The 22,369-nt window shown below is 36.4% G+C and overlaps 1 protein-coding gene across 2 annotated transcripts in view; it reads left to right on the top strand.

Annotated features, from left to right (window-relative positions):
- The window catches only part of LOC145966541 (uncharacterized), a 48,834-nt gene that overhangs the window by 2,764 nt on the left and 23,701 nt on the right, over positions 1-22,369 (top strand). For both annotated transcript variants that reach the window (XM_083090657.1, XM_083090656.1), the window contains exon 2: positions 19,045-19,300. In XM_083090657.1, the coding sequence (XP_082946783.1) occupies positions 19,045-19,300 (256 nt within the window). The remainder of the gene's footprint in view (positions 1-19,044; positions 19,301-22,369) is intronic.

Raw genomic sequence — 22,369 nt, 5'->3', positions numbered from 1 at the left:
AGACTTCAAAGTCTGATGGCAAGATATGGAAATGAACACGCGAATGAATGAGAAGAAACGATAATTGATGAAAAATTGGTAAAAGAAAATTACAAGTTTGTAATAATTCTATTTAAAACAACAGAATTGTGTTATTTTTTTAAAATCTGAATATCGGCCATGGAATCTTGAGTAATTTCCTTAAAAATTTCGTTTTTTGAAAAGATTAATATTGGTCGTCCCAATTCTATTATTAAACTCTTCATAATACAATTAATACTTTAAAAAGTATTAATTCTTTTATTTCCACACTATTTCTTCAACTGATACTGTCCATTTTCTAGGAGTTTACATGTCCAATTAATCCTATAAATCTTGAAATTATTGCAAACCATATGATGGTTTACAAATATGAATTATTGTTATGCTGTAAGGATTTTGTGAGGACTTTCTGAAAATCCTTTCATAATTAATTCAACATCAAACGCTTTAATTATGTATATTTTAGGGATAAGAATTAATTGATTCCAAATCTCGATGCAATACACAGTACAATTGCATTGTTATTGTTGTGTAAACCATTAAATATCTTCCATGTGACAAAGCAATGGATCATATATTGGAGATGTCGCGTATGAATATCAAATTCCTCTATTTCATCTAATTCCTCCATTTTTCGTGTTATCTTAATAATATTTTTTAATTATATAATAAAAAAACATTAAGATATAAATAGTTTGTGAAAAGCGGAACTTGATATTAAGAAACAATTAAATTTTTGCAATCAAGTATCTGTACAACACAACTTTATTTTCTCATTCTTATATGATTTTAAATTAATTAATATTTTTATCAATAATAGTCCCATTAAAGAATATCTATAAATCATTTTTTACATAATGACGGAACAACAAATTGCTCTACTAATATCTAAAGTGTCAAATATGATCATGTGTGCAGATTACATTTCAGTGATATTAATTCTAAACTCGATCGCATTTGTTTCTCTGAAGAGATTTTGCATAAATTCACGTCGCACTCTTGGCTCACGAGAATTATTACATACTCGCTACATAATTGACATTTCACATCGAATCAACGCGCGATTCTTACTCGCCAATGTTGTTTTGCAAGCATATCGCAACTCGAATTGTATTACCAGAAAATATTTCAAAGAGAAATGCAATCATTAATAACGGGAATTAAATTATCTTGCAAAAGTAAACTTTGTCAAAATCAGTCAAAATCTAAATTTATATATTTTATATATTTGTATAAAGAATTGTTTCGCAACGTTTTGTATATTTATTCATTTATTTAGCTCAATAGCATATATAATTAATCTACACAATATTTTATAATATTTAAAATCAAATTGTAAATTTTTTCTACCTTTCTGTCCCTTGCTTTTATTTTCTTTTCTCTCTCTCTCTCTCTCTCTCTCTCTCTCTCTCTTTCATGATATTTTATATATTTATTAATTTATTTAACTCAGTGTCATATATAATTAACTGTACACAATATTTTATAATATTTATGTGTGAACTCTTTTTTTCCCTATTCTTTTCTCTTATTCTCTTTTTATAACGTTTCATATATTTATTCATTTATTTAGCTCAATGCCATATATACATAATTAATAATATACAATATTTTACATTTAAAATTGAATTGCAAATTCTTTTTCTCTTTGTCCTTTTATCTCTTACTCTCTCCCTCGGAACATCATTTATTAAAGCGATTATACACTTCGATCGATACACTAATGTCTCGCTCGAGTCCTCGTGAGAAATTTGTCTCGAGCTCGTCGTTCATTAATGGCCAGCGGCTTCATTACGCTGTTATGTTTATTGTTATCGCGCCTCTCGCGAACGCATCGTCGCCGCTTCGGTATGATATTACGCGACTCATAACTCTTCGCGACTCATAACGCGGTGTATCTCTCTTACCGTGGCGCATTAACTCGAAGAAAAATCGCTCACCCCTTTCGATACGGCCATCCATAACGTTTAATGCGGCCATTCCCGACGAAAATGGAGCGACTAGTGTATCGCGCGATTTTTGCGTCGTACCCCCGGTCTACCTGCTCACCACGGTTCATTATTTTCAGTCCCGTTAAAAACTTGCCAATTAATTTTCGACCATTAACGTTTATCGCGCACACTGTTCGTACTTGGAGCCTTTTGGAACGATTCGACGCTATCACACGTGAATGAATGACGATGACATCGTTCCATGGAGCAATTGCAAGGTATACGAAATCGAGAAGTGATGCCATTTGCTGAATTTGAATACTTTAGCGTGAATTGTGCACAATAATAAAAACTTTCTATTTAATCATAACATGAGAAGAATCAGTTATAAATAAATCTTTTTCTAGTTTTTAAACTCTTCTTTTTTTAATTCGAAGAAAGAAAAAATATAAATTTTGCAATTGCTGTATGCGGTACTTTTATATGCATTATCGAGAGATATTTGCACATCAGCGCAAATGAATTTTTTAGAGGTTTATAGCTAGTTCTTAGACTCGCCAGCAAAGATCTCGGAAAACGAACGAGACATATCTCACTCTTTCTCTTTTCTTCGATGCCGAGAAATAAAATACGGTGACAATCTCCTCGACGAAGCATGAATTGCGCGGAAAGTTTCCCGCTTGACGTTTTCTCGCATTTAAATATTAATTCAGGAAGCGCCGGTGACACACGTCGAAACTTGGACTATAATTACCTTTTAGCCGGCGATTGTCAACGTTAACTATAAAAACCTTTATCCGCTCGATGTTATCGCGAAAATTTTAATACGAATTATATCGTTCCGATAACATTTGAGTGAGTGTTACGCAAAGTGTTACGCAATAATTATCGATGATAAAATAATGATATAATTGTTATGACACAATTATATCATTTCTTTGATATATATTATTATTAGATTATATTTTATTTTATTACAATAATATATATATATTGGGATGTATAAAATTGTAAGAAAATTATTACTATATATATTCTAAATTGTAACATTACATCACTATTCGAAACAAAAAGAAAATTCATAATGGTTTGCAATGTTAACAAAAACAAAATGGCAGAAATTATCACTTTCAAAATTGTTTCGTTTTTTTATCCCTACTCAGGACATCTGCCAACATGTAGATCAGATATTTGCTTATTAAAAAAAGGCATTCGCGATTATAAGTAAAGGATTGAGCACCAAGATGCGACGAGACACGCTCACCGTCGCGTTTTAATTCGCGCATTTGCGGACGTAAAAATGTCGACGAGGAAAATTACAAGCTGGCGCGGCGCTCTAATGAGGCCCTCTAATATAGAAATTGTTCCGAACTGTCATTATCGAGATAAATGGCCGGCATTGGCTTGGCATTGGGGACGAAAGAGAATCGTTTTTGTGGGGAAACGGGATAATGGTCCGTCAGTTTCGTTTCTTTTAACGACCAAAAAAGGCGTCCGGAGCGGAGATTCGCGCAGCAAAGTTACTCCATAATCTGTCGCGCGCAGTTGGATAGCTATATATCTCATAAATGGAAGATAAATCGGCCTAAATGATTATTAAGGACTTATTCGATACGGTATGGAAATTAGTGTATATTATGAAGAAAATTATTTACATTAAAAGCAAAAATTTAAGGAGTTATTATTATCATATGATATAAGTGCATCGATACTATCAATAATTTTATTAATAATTTTGCATTTTATTTGTAAATATTTATTAGAAGCAATTAACAATCTGATTGCATTTTTAAACAAATGTATTGTATTATTATGTCTCAACAACAAGTAGAATCATTGAGTTTATGCAATTTTAATAAGAAATTTAAACTTCTTTGATTTGTGAAATGTTCTCGACTTGACTTAATTGATTATTAATTCAATTCGTGAAAGCAAAATCTAGACAAAAAATAGATAAAATAAGAGCCTAGCGCAAGAAACAGAATACGAAAAATAATATTGAATTTGATTGCTTCAAATTTTATCGATAAAAAATACAAATGATTATATAAATATCTTAAAATATATATGATTAGAGAGAGAGAGAGGGGGAGATAATAAGATAGAGATATTCGGACTTAATGTTTTATAAACATCCGGTGCAAAATAAAAAATGTATTATATTTGTAGTAAGATATCTTAAAAATCAACACTTAAAATCTAGCGATTGATTTAATCTTGAAGTAAGCAAAATCATATAGAAGCGGTATTTTTAAAACATTTCTTTTGAAAATCGTACGCGGAATATTTGATTATGCGATCGATAATCGGGATTGTATTGTAACGAGTTTGGCACCGATGTATTCACAATTCGGATAACGACCGTAAATTATTTCGGCATTAATGAATTATTTAACGCGCAACCGCGTGAATGAAACGGTAAACAAAGCGACCATCTAAATCGCTGAAATCCGTTCTCGCGAAATAATCAGCCAGGAATATTTTATGCAAAAGAAGAACTGCGTGTTCGCGGCATTTCGTCGCTTTAGAAATTCATTTGCAAAACGTGCATGACAATAGTATCTGGAATGCGATGCGATTGTGGTTAATTCCAATGTAAATGAATTACGTTAGTGCACATGAGTAGGAACAAGGACGAATGAATAGATTATTATTACGATTGGACTAATGAATAAAACATAAAAGAATTAGATGAGAGATAACACGTTTAACACATATATTTTTTCTTCATAAAGTGAAAATCATTGTTGTGCGCATTAACATTATTCTTATAAAAAATTTATATTCTTTTCAAATAAACAGGCTTCTCGCTTTCTGTGAATTTGCTTTTCAGCACGTGTTATCTTGTCGATATAATCGATTCAGATATGTGGGCGAAGTATACATTTCTATCTCGGTAATTTGTATTCGTGCGTGTATGTCAGTTTCATGTTAGCGATAGGTGAAGTAATCTTGCCGTTTCACTATGATTCACTATCGAAATAGACTTCATCGGGTATCGATTAAGAAAACTTAAACGAGATTTATGCTCTTATAAGAGATAAGAGATGCTGCATTATTCAAGAATACGTGTCGTGCCTAATTGGAAATGTTACTCACATGTGAAGCGTGAATTTCGTTTAGAATCACAAATTTCGTTTAATCGACCAGTGTCGAGATTCGAACGGGCCTATTAGATGAAACGGGCGGGTGGAGCAGCGAGATTTAAATTACTCGATGATCGAGACGCACATAAATTGTTACCATCGCGCTAATGAATTATTTAACACTCGTCGCGCGTCGATTAAATTCAAGATGCGAATAGGAATGCTCAAATTTAGCTTTGTTGATATTTAATCTTTGAAGATTGATCCTATTTACTCTGCATTGTGTGCGAATCTGCATAGCAAAGTCATGAAAAAGAAGATATGTTGCACGTAATAAAAATATATTTATAAAATTTCTATATATATGACTGATAAAAAGTGAAAATTATTTATTTATTTATACATATGAGATTGACCAAAATATATGTATATTGATACAATATATATTATCAAATTTTACCATTGTTAAATGAAAAGATATAATTATAGATATAAATGATTTTTTTTAATGAAACGGATATATTTGAATTTATAACATCAGCATATGTGGAAGTTACATTTGTAATTACTACAATAATTCATTCCTAGTTTATTCTTAAATACACACATCCTTATGACAGTTTTTATCTTATATTATACATTGATATTATAAAACAAAATTCTTAGAATAATCCAATCTGCAAAGATTAATTGTGCGATCCGCAAATATTGCAATCACTCTTTGATTGATTCCCAATAAATTAGTCCGAAGGAAATTAATAACATTAATGATTTTGTCAATAAATTAATGGATACGAGGTCGATTTTATTATTCTCGTTTTATATGATATCCGCTACCGAAAATTGACATTTGGATGGTGAATGAAATGTACACAGTCGTGGGCCTAGTCGCGAGAAGTAAGGGTCGAAAAATCCGTTCTCCGCGCGTCAGATCAGCCAGGTGAGGTGTCCCATCGGAATTCTGGAAACGACCATGGCCACTCTCCAGGCCCAGCCAGACGTCCGAACGAGACTCGATGGTGTTCGGTTTCATCATCGCGTATCTTGGACGCCCGCGGCGAATAATCGCCCACGAAGATCCTACGCGGCGCAAAATTTACGGTCGGACTCGCTGCAATTCACCCACGGAAACGGGCCGCCATTCCCAAATAAACTTCGGCAAACGGCGGTATGAATCGGGCTCTCCCCTGGCATACACGCGCAAATACGCGCGCACGCACATGTATTACATCGATATTAGTGTGCGAAATAAATCCCGCGAACTCGGTCGTGCTGTAAAACTTTATCGTGACGAAATTCTTGTACCGAGATCGATTTTCATCGCTGATCTAACGGAGAAATTAGCTTTCAACGAGCAGAGAGAAAGAAAGGAATTTTATGCTTGAATTTTATGCTCTTCTCACAATTGAGACAATAAAAAAGCACTAAATGCGTAGAAATGAAACTTGTCGCGGAAAGTAAGCGCGCGAATTAAAATTTACCGGTCGACAATATAAAATATTTTGAATGAATTGGCGTGAAAGATGTTACGACTATTCTTCTTTTGTAATTTAACTTTGAAAGATTTTCCGCGATACAATTTTTTTATCTTTTCACTTTAATTCAAAAATATCTTACACAGAATTTATGTGTTTCATCAACAAGATAGACAGAAATCGTATTATTGGGGAATAGATTACTGCATCATTTAAAGATTGTTCTATATTAATCTCAAACAGCCAATAATATTTTATATTGCTTGCGTTCATATGACTGGCTGTTTGCGATTAATGCACAGTAAAAAATTGTACATTCATGTGTTAAAATTTTCTTGTGTTACCACGCTTTGATTAGTACTTGAATGTAAAATTAACATACAATCTATATGTTATTATTTTTATAACATATAGATAACGTTTTCATGTGTTACATTTGTCACTTTCATAATTTAACACTTTGTATATGTCTCTTAGAAATGGAATATTATTTTGAGTATTTTTGACATAATCATTTTTAAACAATCAACATGTCTTAAAGTCAGTTTAATATTATAAGAAAAGTTAAAGTGAATCTTTAAATAATCTTGAACTTTGACATACAAAAATAATCAAATTTACTAAAATCAAATGTTTCTATTACAAATAATTTAAATTAAAATAATTACTATTATATGTTAATGTCCTCAACATTTCTTACGAGTTATTGTAACTATTTTTTCATGTAATTTTTAATTAATTTGTATGTTATTTTTACATTACACTTAAAGTCACAATAACAAAAATAAATGTAAAATATTGTATCAATTATTTAACATTTTTAGTTTGCCAATAAGTAACATACGACGAATGAGTTATTTTAACTTAAAATTTAGAGTGGATTTTTCGGGACATGTGAAAAATGTTATAATTAACATTTTATTTTTTACTGTGTGTAGAACGACTTTGAGAGCACAATGCGAATGTTAACATCAAATGTCACAGTATGAGTTTTCGAAAACAATACAACGATTTAGATCGAACGTTTCATTGGTGGATACGCTTATGTGTCACGGCTGCGTCCTTATGTAAATCTGTACGGGATGGCCCTCGTGCTGCTTGATGCCGTTGTTTGCCGACGTTTGTTTTCTTGCACCTTCGCTCGCTTGCGGGCGAGAAATTTAAATGAGATGTTAAAACGAGGAAAGTACCGTGCGTCGTCGAACGATGGAATCGACGGCCGTTAGTCGAGATTTATTTTTACTATCGGCCCCGTCGAACATTTGCGTTAAATCCGATGTTGTTACGTATCGAAGGAAAACCGGTATTCAGCGGGCATAATTCCGAGATTAAGCTCGCTATCGGCCCCGCGCTTAACATTTAACATTGTTATCTCGCCGGAGTTTGTTTGAGTTTTGCCCGAGCCGGATCGACGAAAACACGATACGAAAGATACGCGCGGCCGAATTCGGGCCTGGATCGGATTTTTCTCCTTGTTATTGAAAGAACATGTGGTATATTCAACAGTGAATTTATAGTTGTGCACGTCCCGGAGGCATTCATAATGCATTCATAAGACCGTGATAAGAAAGAAACTGTAAGGAACAAGAAGCAGCAAACGTCTATAAATATTTCACGTTGTTTCACCTACGTTTGTAAACTGGAATTGATGAAGACAGATTTATATGATTAAAGAAATAAATATGATTTTTATTTCTCTTTGATGTATATTTAAGAATAAAAAATATGTTATGAAATGTCAAATATAAAGATAACACGATATGAGGTTTTTCAGGAATCCTTATTTTGTGTCGATATCGCAACGTAACGTGTTATATTTTATTCAATACGTCAACAAGTCCAAGTTTCATTTTTAAAACTTCTCATTCAGATCACATAAATGTAACGAAAAAACATGGTGAAAAATTTTAACAAACTTGACATTTACCGTTGCCGAGTTTCTTCGAATTGATTTCGCGAACGATGCTCGCAGGACTGGAGGGTTTGCGTTTGAGTAATCGCCGGCCCTTAAGCCCGTGGTCCTTTAATTTTTTTTCCGCGCAGCTGCGGGGCCTCGCGAATTCTCGATTGAAACTCGGCGGGTTCGCGGACGATGCGAACAAAGCGGATGCTGGGAGCGTGTTAATTCCCGGGTCCCCGGGAATAAACGGTAGCTCGTTTTCACGAGTCGAAGCACGGCGAAAATAAAAGAGTCACGGGGACACGTATAGGGTTTCATCAGAGTGTCAACCGTAATAAATAGCCAATGACTTAGTTAAGCGGGAAGCTACTCGGCCGAGCGCGAAGTTACGACCGGTCGAACTGAGAAGGGAACAGGTGGGACGAACTCGAGTATCTTTGCAAAGCGAAGCGTTGACGAAGACGGAAATGAAGATACATATTTTGTAAAATTGACAAAAATAATGAAATATATAAATTTCGTTATTGCGAATATAATTGCGATTAAAAAATATAAGAACGATAAGTTTTAAATATTATATATTTAATTATAAATTGAAAATATATTGTTTAATATTAATTACAAATATATTGTTAAATTTATTATATAACCAAAAGGAAATTAGAAAATAATTAATTGGTATAAATGATTGCATTCATTGAATTAGCCTATTACTAGTATTCTCTCACCATTTACTTTAGAACGTTAAAAAAATTACTCGCATAGTAAATAAATAATACAGAAGTAATATAAAGATATAATACGCATTCACATGTATACAAATCTATCTTTACTCTCTTTATTTGAATCATTAATGAATATCTTTTTATACGAGCCGAGACAAAATGTTGACTGCAACCAAGAGTGCAGACAGCACTTATCTAATTTATATACCTTTTTCGTGTCGTCCCACTTACAACTTCGTGGTTCACCCACCTGGTCCGGATACTTAAACGATCATTGACACGGACGGGCATCGGATACGATGAGTTTGGAGACGCTCCTCTCATCTGAAGCGGATTGACGATTCCACTCCGAGGTGGTCTCGGCGATTCGCTCCTTCTCGCGAGCGAGATATATCGCTGGGATCGAGTCAACGCGTTTCGTTGACAAGCGCGAACATTGACGATATAAAATTCATGCTATGTATAAGTTTATGCTCCCTTATTACGAATGGTCAAAGCGTGTTCAATCTTGATGCGAAGATTGCACGAATTATATTTCGAATTCAATATGAAATGTGATGACGATCTCGGAGTTATTTCTTCGAAATGTCATGAAAACGTCATTGAAATGTCATGGAATGATGTTTGATCGATAGCTATACTTTTTCAGTCGATTACAGTGAACTCGAAATTTTTACATTAATGCTTATTCAAGAATTATAAATTGAAATTTAACACATATATAATATTCTTATATCTAATTCAAATTTTGAGAAATAAATAACATATAAATGTAATTATTTCATTTATCGATATATACAGATATTATATTTAATTTATTAGATAAGATTTCGCGGTTGGCATTATGTCACAACGACATTTGTGTGGAAATGGACGATCGTAATGTCGTTTTCGAAAGGCGAAACGTAAGGTAAGAATGTACTTATTAGAGAGGCGTGCATCGAGATTACATTCACATTCCTCCATTCCGATAGTTTTGCAAATTGCCGATAATGACAAGGCGATCGGTCGATTTTCCAGGCTACGGAAACCGTTCGTGGAAAGCATCGGCGAGGATCGAACGATGACGATATGCTTCGTTCAGTTGCAATTACACGCTGCGTTCTCACTCGGGTAAAACTGATTGATTTGTACGCTCCGAAATCATAGACTTGTCTCTTTCCGTCTGTCTTGCGAAACTTTGCCGATGATTAGGCTATCGATTATGTACTCCAGTTCCTGGATAACCGGAACATTGGAAAATTGCCATTCATAATTAGGGGTTGTTGAAGAATAATGGAAATTCAACTTGTAATACATACATAATCTTCTTGATGGTGTACCTTGAAATATTCTATTTCTCTGACAATAGTACCATTGATTTGAAAAATAAAAAAAATTATCCAGTACATAAAACTAAATAATCGAATTGTAAAATATGTAGCTGCAACAAATGATTTAATTGTTCACATCCGACTATAGTTCTGATCGTGCATGAGTGCGTTGCTCAAATGACTCGACGATTACGGCGGACAATTCGCGGAGAGGACCGGTTCAATATCATAATAACGAGAGGCGGGCTCGGGGAAGAGAAAACGAAGGAATCGTCGAAGTCATCGTCACTTCGTTACCTCTGTCGAGAACGTACAAATGACAGTGCTTGAAATACGAGGCGCGAACGACATTTGTTAGCGCCTTCTTGCCACGTTGACGCTCGTTCCGCGGTGATATCGAGGAGATATGTATAACGCGAGAAAGACGCACGAGAGCAGACTCGACCGATTCGCTCGGTTTACCAATCCATGCCAATCGCGTTTCCTTTCGACGTGTCGGCGGTTTGCTAAAGTGACAGAGCGTTATCTCTTGACCATTATCGGTTTTCATATTTTTGTGCGAACAATCAGATATTCATAATCAGTTATTTTAACATTAGAGGATAAAATGTAGACTTGAAAAGAGTCTGAATAGACAAACTCTCGATATGCCATTCTGGAAGAATTTTATTTCAGGTTTTTCGAGCTTGAACATTTTTATAAACTATTTTATATAATTTCGTCTAAAAAATATTACTTTTAACATGTTAATATTATAACGTGTTATAAATTACTCGTGATAACTAATATAATGACTGTGTCTATTACCAATCTTGATCTCAATAATAGATTAAGAAGCTATTGCACTCATTACATTCTTCTAAATCGCAGTTTCTTTTATATGTTGCTAACTCACATAATTTCCTTCTTTTTATCAATCTCGAATTAGATTTTTAAGTTTGCCAAAGACTATCGTTAATAAAGATAATTTCCATTAGACGCATCATATATGTAAGAAACATAAATATATCTTCAAACAGAATTATCTCTTTTCATATATATACTTTTTTATTAGACGTATATTTATCAAAGATAGGATCTCTCTAAGATTAAAGTAAAAAATATAACATTCATTCATTCTATAATTAATTTATACATATATATAATTAATTTTACAAATTATTATCAAATTATTATCTTTTTCTTAAGTATCTTTTGTATACAAATACATCACTATTACATTTAATTTCAAACTTGCGCATTGTTTTTATCCTCCATCTCTTGATTATTTAAAAAGACCTCAATCTCTTATCGTAGAACAAGATGTCTCGCGTATGTTGACGCAAAGTGGAGACGTCGAATGGCGTAATCAATTTTTTGCGTACTCCGGACGCGACGCAAAAGTACGTCGTCTTCGACGAACGAGGAAGGAACGCACCGCGTCACGCTCAGATTAATTTACGTTTCGCGAACAAACAAGGTGCCGGTTTTAATTATCTGCCGACAGATTGATTGATCGATCCCGAAGACGTTCTCCTATCGCGCGCGATCAGATACGGCGCGTCAATACTCAATTTACCTCGTTGCACGGCAAACGCACACTTTCGCGACTGTCATCCCCATCGCGCGTTACGCACGCTCGGTGTATATCGCTAATTTACTTTTCATTAATGACGGATCGATGAGTCGGCGCAATTCCAGCGAGCGTTTTTAATATATTTTTCGCTATCTTAATTAGATATTTAGACCTCGGGAAGAGGGAGGAGGGTGGGAGACCGGGACGGTTCACGTTATTAGTGAAGACGAAATCGTTATCGTCGACGCTAAATTAAAACGGCCGTAATACACGGACTAATAAAATATCGTGAAACCCGTCAACCGCGAATATTTTCGATTTTCGGTGACCAATCGTAATTCACTCGCGCGCGCTCGTAAACTTGTCATCTCGAGCGGACATCGACTTCCGTTGGAACGGATTTACGATGTCACCCTCGTTTCTGTCGTTAAACTGCATTGTTAGTCTCTAGAGAAACAGAGAGGGAGTGCAAGAGAAAAACAAGTTTTTTAATTTAAAATACTCTTTATTTGAAAATCAGGTTTAGATGTATTTTTCTCCCAGGCTTCTAAAAATTAAAGATTAAAACAATTAAAGATTAAAATTAGTACTTTTTTTCTCTCAAGTTTTAGAATCATTCCCGATACTTCTCGTACATATAGTTGATGCTAAATCGGCAACCGGCAATTCAGCATACCGAGTGTTGCATGTATCAAACTCAAAGTGAAGACATCAATTTGATGGCAACGTCTCGCGATTCCGACGAATTCGTTCGCGTCGATTTGCGATCGTCCGCTCAAACGGGACGGAGAGATTCGTCCGTGCGTTCATTTCCCTCGTAGATCGTCGCCCGCCCTGGACCAGTTTCAATATGTCCCGCGAGCGCTTTGATCCGCCTCGGTCGCGCGTGCACTCGCAACCGTAATTCACTCACGGAGTGCTGTAAAGCCGCGAGAGACTCGCCCGACAAGCGGACCCCGGCGGCTCGTCATCCGTTTCGTCAGTCGTTTAACACGGTCGTAGATCGTGTCGAATAAAAATACGTATGACGGACCACACATCGTGAGTCCCCGAATCGCTTACTCCAATTACGAGTCGGCTGCTCCGATAAACAAGAGAACTTTTCTGGCAATTTAAATATCGTAGAGCAGAAGATGACTTTCCCTTAGATGAATTACGTAATATTTCAACGAATATTTCAACATAATTTTTTTTCAGATTTGTCACTTTAATTCTATTATTTTCTATGAATGTAAAGACGTATGCAAGGATGATGTGACGGGATATGGCCGCCGAATTGGCATAGAGTAAATAGACGATTTATCGAAACGTCGCGATTGTCGCGTGCGTCGCTTACGTTACGTAAGATTCGCAAAAATCACCAGTCTTGGCGGCTTATTTGCGTTGGCGACGTCTCGAAAAACCGGTGGGTTCTCGTATTTCGTTCGCGATCGACGTGACGCAGCAGGTGTATCGCCTGATGTCGGGCTTTTATCGCGTCAAGACGCGCGACTCTGGCTGGCAACTTAATCACGGATATATCCGAGGACGCCGATTCTCGGTTTCCCTTGTCGTTCCGCTGCCTCTCCGCAATTAAGCGAAGAAACACGCTCGATTTCAGGCCACGCGATGTTAGGTTCCTGGGAGATAATACGTTTCGCAATACGAGTCGTCGTCGGTGATTATCGTTTCTAATCAAGCTCGCCCGCACGCAAAATTAAAATAAATAATGCTCGATGCTCTTTAATCTTGCATATAGATGTTAATGAGAAATGATTGCAATTAAAATTATGGAATGGGAGATCAACAGGTCACGTATATTTTAATATTTTTTATTTTATGGTCTTTATTTGCATTTTTAATTTTAATTTTTATTTTTGGGTTTACTTTTATTTACGCAATGGGTCCTTATACATATATTATGCTAAATAAATATTAAATTAATTAGATTAATTTAAGATTAATGACAGGTGCGTGGAAACATCTGGCAATGGTTCAAAGAAATAAACAGCAAATCAAGTCTTGAAAAAAAAGGGGAATAAATTTTCTCCACTTGCATACCGCTTAAAATACGCAACTTCAAAGAGGATTAAACGATACTTTAAGAGTAATCACCGTAACAGAGAATCCCGCGTCTTCACGTTATCGCAGGTGTAACTATAATTCCGGCTACGCCCACTGAGTTGTATTAATGAAGCGATATCGATCGGCCCTTTCAGGATTTATATACTCGATCCCGAGGCTGTTAAATAACTTCTTCGACTGTTAAACGCGCGCGCGTTCAGCACGTATTTCAGCTAACATAAGTGTGTATGCGAGCCCCTCTCGCCGGGTAATAATCGACGATAAATCGGCGTATCGGTGCCGACGGTAATTAATTATTGCTTTGTGGTTATCGGCTCTCTTGCGGTGGAAACGACGAGTTGCGTGCGGATAATCCCCGTCGACCGGCAAATATCCTGCTATATTGAAAGGTTCGCGCAGCCGCGAGAGCTCGAAGCGCAACGTAAATACAGAGCCCGGCGACCGCAAGAGACTCTCCGCGGCGTTTTACGGCCAAAGGCCGACCGACGAATGAAGATTACTGTTATTGCAAGTGGTAATTCGTACTTAATATTCCGCGATGCGCCGCGGCCGCCGAGGAGTTTACTATTGCGTAAACATCCGCCCGATCTATCGGATCAAACTCTCCTTAACCTTTGCCAAAGCGGTCCATTTATCTCGACGGGTAAGCATTTTTCCAAAGTAACAACTTGGGAAAAGTATTATCGAGGAAAACAATACTTGCTGACATAAAATTAACGTTAATAATACATGTATAAAATAGGAATATATAATATTTAAATAGTATGTTTAATAATAATATATGTAATTTAATAATAATATATGTAATATGTAATTTATGTAAAAATATTTTTTTTGAGTGGCAGAAAATTGCAATGATATTTTCAGAATTTTGTTTCGAGGTTATTAAGATGCTTATATTTGAGAATTTTAAAAAAACGTTTAAATAAATTAAATATCTTTCTCTCTCTGGAACTAATTAAGAAACGTTTTTTGAAAAATTCACTCCGAGTTCGACAAGGAATCTATAATTAAAGATTCTCAGATACACACTGTGTGCATCGGGAAGAATTTAATCTCATACAGCCTTCTGCAGATCGTGTTTAAAAATTTAGAATTACACGTTACATTCTCTCAGGCGTAAATCGATGCCGTATCAACGGGTTAATAACCAGGGATCGGCGCTAAACGCTTTCTATTCGTATCGCGAGACTTAATAAATGCGTTGACGTTCGTAAAGATAATCTCAATATACCTATCTTGTGTAATTTATCATGCGTGTTAACGTTGTAAAGATGCGCTTTTCATGTAGAGGCAAAAACGCGATGCATGTAACACGAATTGTTAGATGTTATAATCTCGAGATAATTTACATAATTTATATGCGACATTTTACGTTGTAATGTAAAAATGACAATGTAGTGCAAAAACTTACACTAGGAAAAATTACACTTATTCTATGATATATTACATTTCTGCTTTACATTATATTTCTGCTTGCGAAAGGCAGAAGGATTAATCAACGTAAGCAAAGGACACGAAACAAAATAGAAAGACGTAACAATCGGTATGCATTATAAATTATACACAGACTACTGAATGATTTATACGATGTCGGTTTGTACTAGAAGGAGATTATTTTGCGCGAAAGAGAAAAGTTGCGTTAAATTGTAGCCATTTGAAATTGTATTTCTTCAATAGAAATCCCGATTAAAGATAATCGCGAGCCGTGGGTCAAATAGTCACGTTTACCGCAAAATGTGTGTGGTGTAAATGCGGGGTGAAATAACGGTCGAAGGACGTGAGGCTAATTTACATATCGAGTTGAACGATAATTCGCGATGCGTATTACCGGCAATTACTTACGCGGCTGATCAATAATACCGCAGAGTTTTCGAGAGTCGTTCCTCTCATCTCTCGCCGCGGTTCAGACATTATTACATGCAAAATGACTAATTCCCTCGATTACGGCACAACGGGTCATACACATCGGCGAGCGATATAATAAGCGCGCGGTAGCGCCTGGAAAAAGGATAATTATCTACTTACGACGGGGCTTGCTTTAGTTTAACGTTATTAGCGTGATGCCGGCCAAGAGCGGCGGTTCGTGAAATTATAACTTGCAGTAACTTAAGGTAAACCAAGAGATTTTATTTACCACCGCGTTACTTCCTCGTTTGTATATCACTAAGCTTTTATCTCGAATAAGATTACGAGATTGCGATATATGATATTTTCTCTCTCTTTAGCATGTATATCAAAATTGCCGTGAGATATTCATCATGAAATATTAGGACGTGTTTTCGTTTAATAATAAAAAATAATTCTTGTTAGAAATTTCACGCAATCGTTGGTACTAAATTACGAAAATAATTTACATTTACTTTGCCCATCTTTTTGCTCCATGCTTAATTTCTGATTGTTCTATATGATTTTAGCAACGTTGTGTTCTCTTTTCACATTCTTTCCCGATAAAAAAAAAGAAAAAAGAAAATGTATACATATGCAAATAATTACAATACATATCTTGTGTTCAATTGCGGATTTTCGCGGAGAGAAAAGCGGGAAAATGGCGAGGCCATAATATTGACGCCGGATTCCGGCGCCGAATGGACAATTAATTCCTCGTGCGCGGCATCAACGTGCAAAATTGATAGCCAGCACCTGACATATCGGCCAAGTCGGTACTTCGTAACTGCCCATTACGAAGTTTATTACGGTTTCCCGGGTACAACGGTGGCTCTTACTATGAAAACGCACTCGGCGGAGGCGCACGTGGTAAATACGTGTCCGCGAATTACGCCAAGAAGGGATCTGTTAAAATGGCAGATGCTGATCTCTCTTTCCCTTTCTCTCTCTCGTGTTACTATTAAGAAGTTATAAATAAGTTATAATAAGTTTTAACCGCGTGGAATCTCTTCTTATCGGAGAAGCTCGAAAAATTGCGTCCGAATTTATCAAAGAACGCATTTGAGAATATTTTTATTGACGCAGAACTCATATAAATCACGTAGTATTTTGTAAAAGATTTATTTTATTCTTTACGAAATCAATTTGGTTTAATTTAAATTATTCGATTCGATTTATCTACTTACGATTAATTTTATCTCAACAATAATTTAAATTTAAAGTTAAAACGTATTTAATCCTTTACATTTTTTCCATTTGTAAAGTAATGTCGTTGAGAACATCCTATAGAAATTCGCGTGCATCTTGAAAAGAGAGCTCGACTTCCTGTGCCCGAGTGTCGTGGCGTAACAATTAATCACCGTCGGCGGCAATACGTCGTTTTATCAGCCGATTACTTTTCCCTTGCGTCATTAAAATCGGAAATACAATCTGCATAATATAATTGTAAGGCCGGCTTCTCTCGCGCGGAATTATTTATTCTTCGCGACATTATTTATAATCGATTGCGATGCTGAAGGAACTCGCTTATCGCGGCAACCGACGATATATTATCATCGATAACTGGATACCTATAAGCACTGCCAAATGGATTACGCTTAGATTTACGTCGATGTGATTGAATGGCACAGAACTGTACACAGTGCTGCAATGTGTTACATCGGTGTGCGTGTAACATTTGCGTGTAAACGCGAGAGATTAGCGCGATCTACGCGAAATAAAATGCTTCAATAACGTGGCGTCTCCGAGTTAATTTGAAGCATTAATCAACACAAGTTTTATTTTAATCAACGAGAGTTTCTCAGAATCTAGCCTCCGTTTGCTATATCTCTCAAGTGCTTTTGACACATTCGTATCGATATAATCTCATTTCCGCACTACATAATAAAAACATAATATCGATATCATCTTAATAATTTCAGAGGGGAAGAAATATATCATTTAAATTCTAGATTAATTAAAGTATATGAAACATCTATCGCGTAGATCATTATTTTAATTCTATTTTTATCTATCAAGAGAGAGAGAAAGAGAGAGAGATTTTCTCACGATACATAATTCAAGCAATTTGGAAAACATTATATTGACGTATCGTGCATGTCCCGTCCACTATATTTTCAACTTCTCACTACTCATTTAATTTCTGATTAAAATCTTAATCGGAGAGACACTCCTCTTCTTCATTATTCCGCTAATAGAGTCATCAGAAGGCGCGGTAAATAATGGCGCGTCAGAAAAACGATTTTTCATTAAACGTCTATGCATACGTAAACGCGCGCTTCTTTCGCGAGTAAGTTTGCAAAGTCACGAAAACTTTATACAGAGCCGGCGCAAAAGTAGGATGCGCGGCACAAGCGTAAAAGCGTACGGAGAGAAAGATATTAATCGACGCCAAGGCTTGTCATACGTAATTTAGAATCGAGTTATCGCAATGCGCGGCTCCATCGGACGAAATTAATAATAATTTGCGGTAATGGGGGGCCTCCCATCGTAAATTACGAATCGACGAACGAGCCTCGTTTTTAATTTCGCTCGCCGCGCGAGCGGCGAAAGTGCGCGGCACACAAGGCGAATGTCGTCGTCGCGAAACTGGGAACGGCGGCACGATATAACTGTAATTGAACGTGGCTCTTAAATATTCATCAGCCGCGGTTCATTCACGTTAACTCTCCCGTACGTCGTACGCTATTTTAGTGACTACGGCTGAACGGATAAAAACGAGCGTCAATGACACGGCAGTGATAAATGTTTGTCCTTAAGTTCTCGACTTCGCCTCCTCTCGAAATGGAGTTTCACTACGCTTTTAATGATCCTCGATTTTTATATCGGGTCGATTTTTATACCGGAAGCGGTTTCCTTCTCGTCGTTTCCGGTTGCGTATTTAAGATGGCGACGCGCTAAATAAAAACCAATTGTAAGATGGATTATAAAATTTATAATACTGTCAGACGAGTAATATTCTGAAGGATAATTCGATATTAATATGACAGATATTTTATGTGAATTCTATTTTTACGCTTTTGTTGAATTCTTTAATACATATTGCATATATAATAAATTCATGTATTGTAAAAATGTGAATTGCAGAAAGGGAAGCTAGCGGTTCTGGGGTCGTCCGCGGTGCTCCGCCGGTTCCGGAGACGATCAATGCGGAGGACGAGCCGGAAACGGACGATACCGGAAGTACGAGTGGAAAGGGCGCCTCGCCGGTCGTGAATCCGCTACTTCAGGAGCGATCGAATTGCGAGGAACTGAAACATGTGGCCTGCCACCTGGAGACCAAGGACCTCTGGGATAAATTCAATGAGCTCGGCACGGAGATGATCATCACAAAGACTGGCAGGTAAGGTCACTTCAAATTATCAACTTCCGTTGTTTGAGAGAATGATTGATGTTTGGATTGTCATGCTGATTTATTTATCGGCACCGACGATAACACCGGAGGCACTTCATGTGGATGTCGATAAATTTTAATCGCGCGAGCGATGATCGCCAAGTGATAGTTGCTTTCAAATTCGAATTTGGTATTCATTAATTACAGACGTTGAATCATTTTTTCAATATTGTACGATTTCAAATTTCAAAACAACTTTTTATGTTACATAATCCTTCAAGTTTTAAGACCACTTTTTACGTTACGTAATTCTATATTGCATAATATATGATTCGGTAATTCACATAAACTTTATTCGCAATTTGCGATTACTTTGGCGAATGTCGAAGTTGACGTAATAATGTAATAAATTCAATACATCATGCATTGATATTTTCGAGTTTGAAATGATTATTTTATTCCGAGACAATGAGACTGAGATCGAGAGAGACAAGTATGTTTCGCAACGCGATTAATCGAAGGATCGCAGGCGGAAACAATTTCAGTTTCTCTCGAGGGGGGTAAGCGAGATCCCCGAGGCAACCAGATGCCCTGGGAAACTCCCTCGAGACGATGTATCCCGCTAATGCATCGCAGGTTGGATTCCTCCTGGACAACGTCGAAGCGATTGACTCTTTCTCATTACTCGTGGCCGCTCACCCTTTCGATTCTCGTCCCGAAACCACCGTCGCTCCCGGGGCGACGTCACTGCAAACTCAATCACATCCCGCTACGGGTCACGACACGACACCCACGGAAATTCCCGAGGGGAACCCGACGATAGAAACGGACTAGGTTTAGGGCGAGAGGTGTCGTTACCCTGAGCAAGCTGTCACTCGCCTGACACGTTATACCGAAACATAAGCAAGCGTTCTAATCGCATTGAAATTACGATCCTTTAATTGCGGGAATTGAGCAGGGAAACCGGAGGGAGGATAGTATTATATTCAATCAAGTCATGAAACACAAAAAAAAACTTCAAAATTTTTGTGACTAATCTTTTTTAAATTTTGTATAATATAAAAAGTACAATATTAAAAATATGAAAAACAAATCGGAATATAAAACAACCATCTAGAAAATGTCAGAAATTTTGCCACTGTTTTGATAATAATCAAGTTGTTTTCAAAATTTAATACAAAATGTTTTTATTTTATTTCAAAAATTATTTCTATAATTTTTATTTATAAGGAATAATTTGATTTTAAAATGTCGGCGAAATATTATACGATGCAATTATCTGTTTTAAATAGACATTATTTGACAAATGTTAATATATAATCGTATATATAATAAATAACATCATAATAAAAAAACTTATAGACATAGTATAGATTGGCAAGAGAGAGAAAGAGAGGAAAGGAGGGAAAGAGAGAGGGAAGGAGAGTAAAGATTGAACTTGGATATGTGTATACAAAGCTTCTATTGATTCAGAATTAAAAATGCAAGAAAAGTAGTTGATTATATGAAACGTAAGCTTAAATATATACATATGTAACACGCATTTCTATCCATAAGAAGAATCCTCTTTAAAAGTAAACAAATTCAACTGCGAATAATAAGAAAGTAGCATAATGCAAGGCGCATTGTACAAATAAAAGGATAAAAGTACACACAAATATACCGGGCAAAGTAATACAAAACTGTGAAAGAGTCGGGATTACCTCAGGAATGGAAAGGGGGAGAGGTCCGGGAAGAGAAAGAGGGGAGAGATGGAAAAAGGAGAATAAAAAGCAGGGAACGAGCTGGTGGCAAGCGGCGGGTTAAATTGCTATATTGACCGTCAGTCAATTAGTCGGGTCGGTGTAGAAACCGGGCGAGCTTATGCCAGTTTATAAGGGTCCTTGGGACGAGCGGTGGCGACCGAAGGCGTGAGGATTCGAGTGGGATCACACTGTGAGGGGAGAGAAGTCCTGGGGGGATCTCTCAGGGCTGCCTCTACCTCTTCGCGGAAGGCAATCCGAAAAGTTTTATGTTCGCGTTCATCTCTCGACTCGCGATATACCACACCTTCTCAAACATATATCTCCGACTTAACGACGGAAATGCTAACATTGGACGCGAAGTTAACTATCGAAAGCCATGGCAAATAATCCTTTATATCAATGCGGTGGATTAGAACGAGTTAATGGTGGAGTGAAATTCGATATTTCTAAGATAATTGGAATATATTATATTTAGAATTATAAGAAGAATTTTTGTTAAGATACAGATGATATAGATTTAATAAAAATATTTTCCCATCACCTGCTGTGAATTTTATTTTATTGCTATTTTAATATTCAGTATTTAATACCAACATATATTTAATATTCAATACTAAATCATTACAAAAAAAATTACGTTCAGATTCATTATACTAGAATTAAATTTTTGTTTATAAATTTTTTAATATAATATTCACTAAATATTTTTTCGTGTGAATGAAACGGAGATGTTAGATCTTTACAAAGGGAGTCGCGTGCGCCGGTCCTGGACGGAAGTAAGATGGAGTGCGAGGATAACATTGAATGGATTCTCGAGAAAACTGGGAAACTCCGGAAGCGAAAGGAGGCGGAAAAGATGGGAGGGACGACGCGGCCGACGCGCGCCTAATTGCCCGCCACGATGGGCAACATCCCTGCTCTTTATTCCCCCCTATAAAGAGGAGACGGGGGGATTCGCGTTCCTTCAGCCGGGTGCGCGCCTACTCGTGCGTCGGTAATTAGATCTGTGTCTCAGAGACGCTGGTCGTCGCTCCCTTCAGCCGTCAACTTACGCCCCTTATCGTCCCTTAGACTTTCCACCACTAGGCAGCCCGAAATTCCCCTTCTTTGAGCTCGCTTCAACCCCCCTTCTCTCTTCCTTCCATTATGTTTTTCGCTATTTATGGAAAATTTCATGAAGCAGAATTCTACTTTTTCGTTCACGTGTTCCATTTAAATTTTTAAACTTGACAATTTTGCGCAATTTGTACCGCAAAGTAAATTTAGAAGAGATTCGTTATGAAATAATATTAATATTTTTAATTCTTAAAAGACATTTTATTTCCTTCAGAAA

This window comes from Camponotus vicinus, unplaced genomic scaffold, assembly GCF_025532165.1.
Source record: "Camponotus vicinus isolate PSW18456_S1 unplaced genomic scaffold, iyCamVici1.0 SCAF_2, whole genome shotgun sequence".
In the NCBI taxonomy this organism is placed as follows: Eukaryota; Metazoa; Arthropoda; class Insecta; order Hymenoptera; family Formicidae; genus Camponotus; species Camponotus vicinus.
This window is presented reverse-complemented; position numbering and strand designations above follow the sequence as displayed.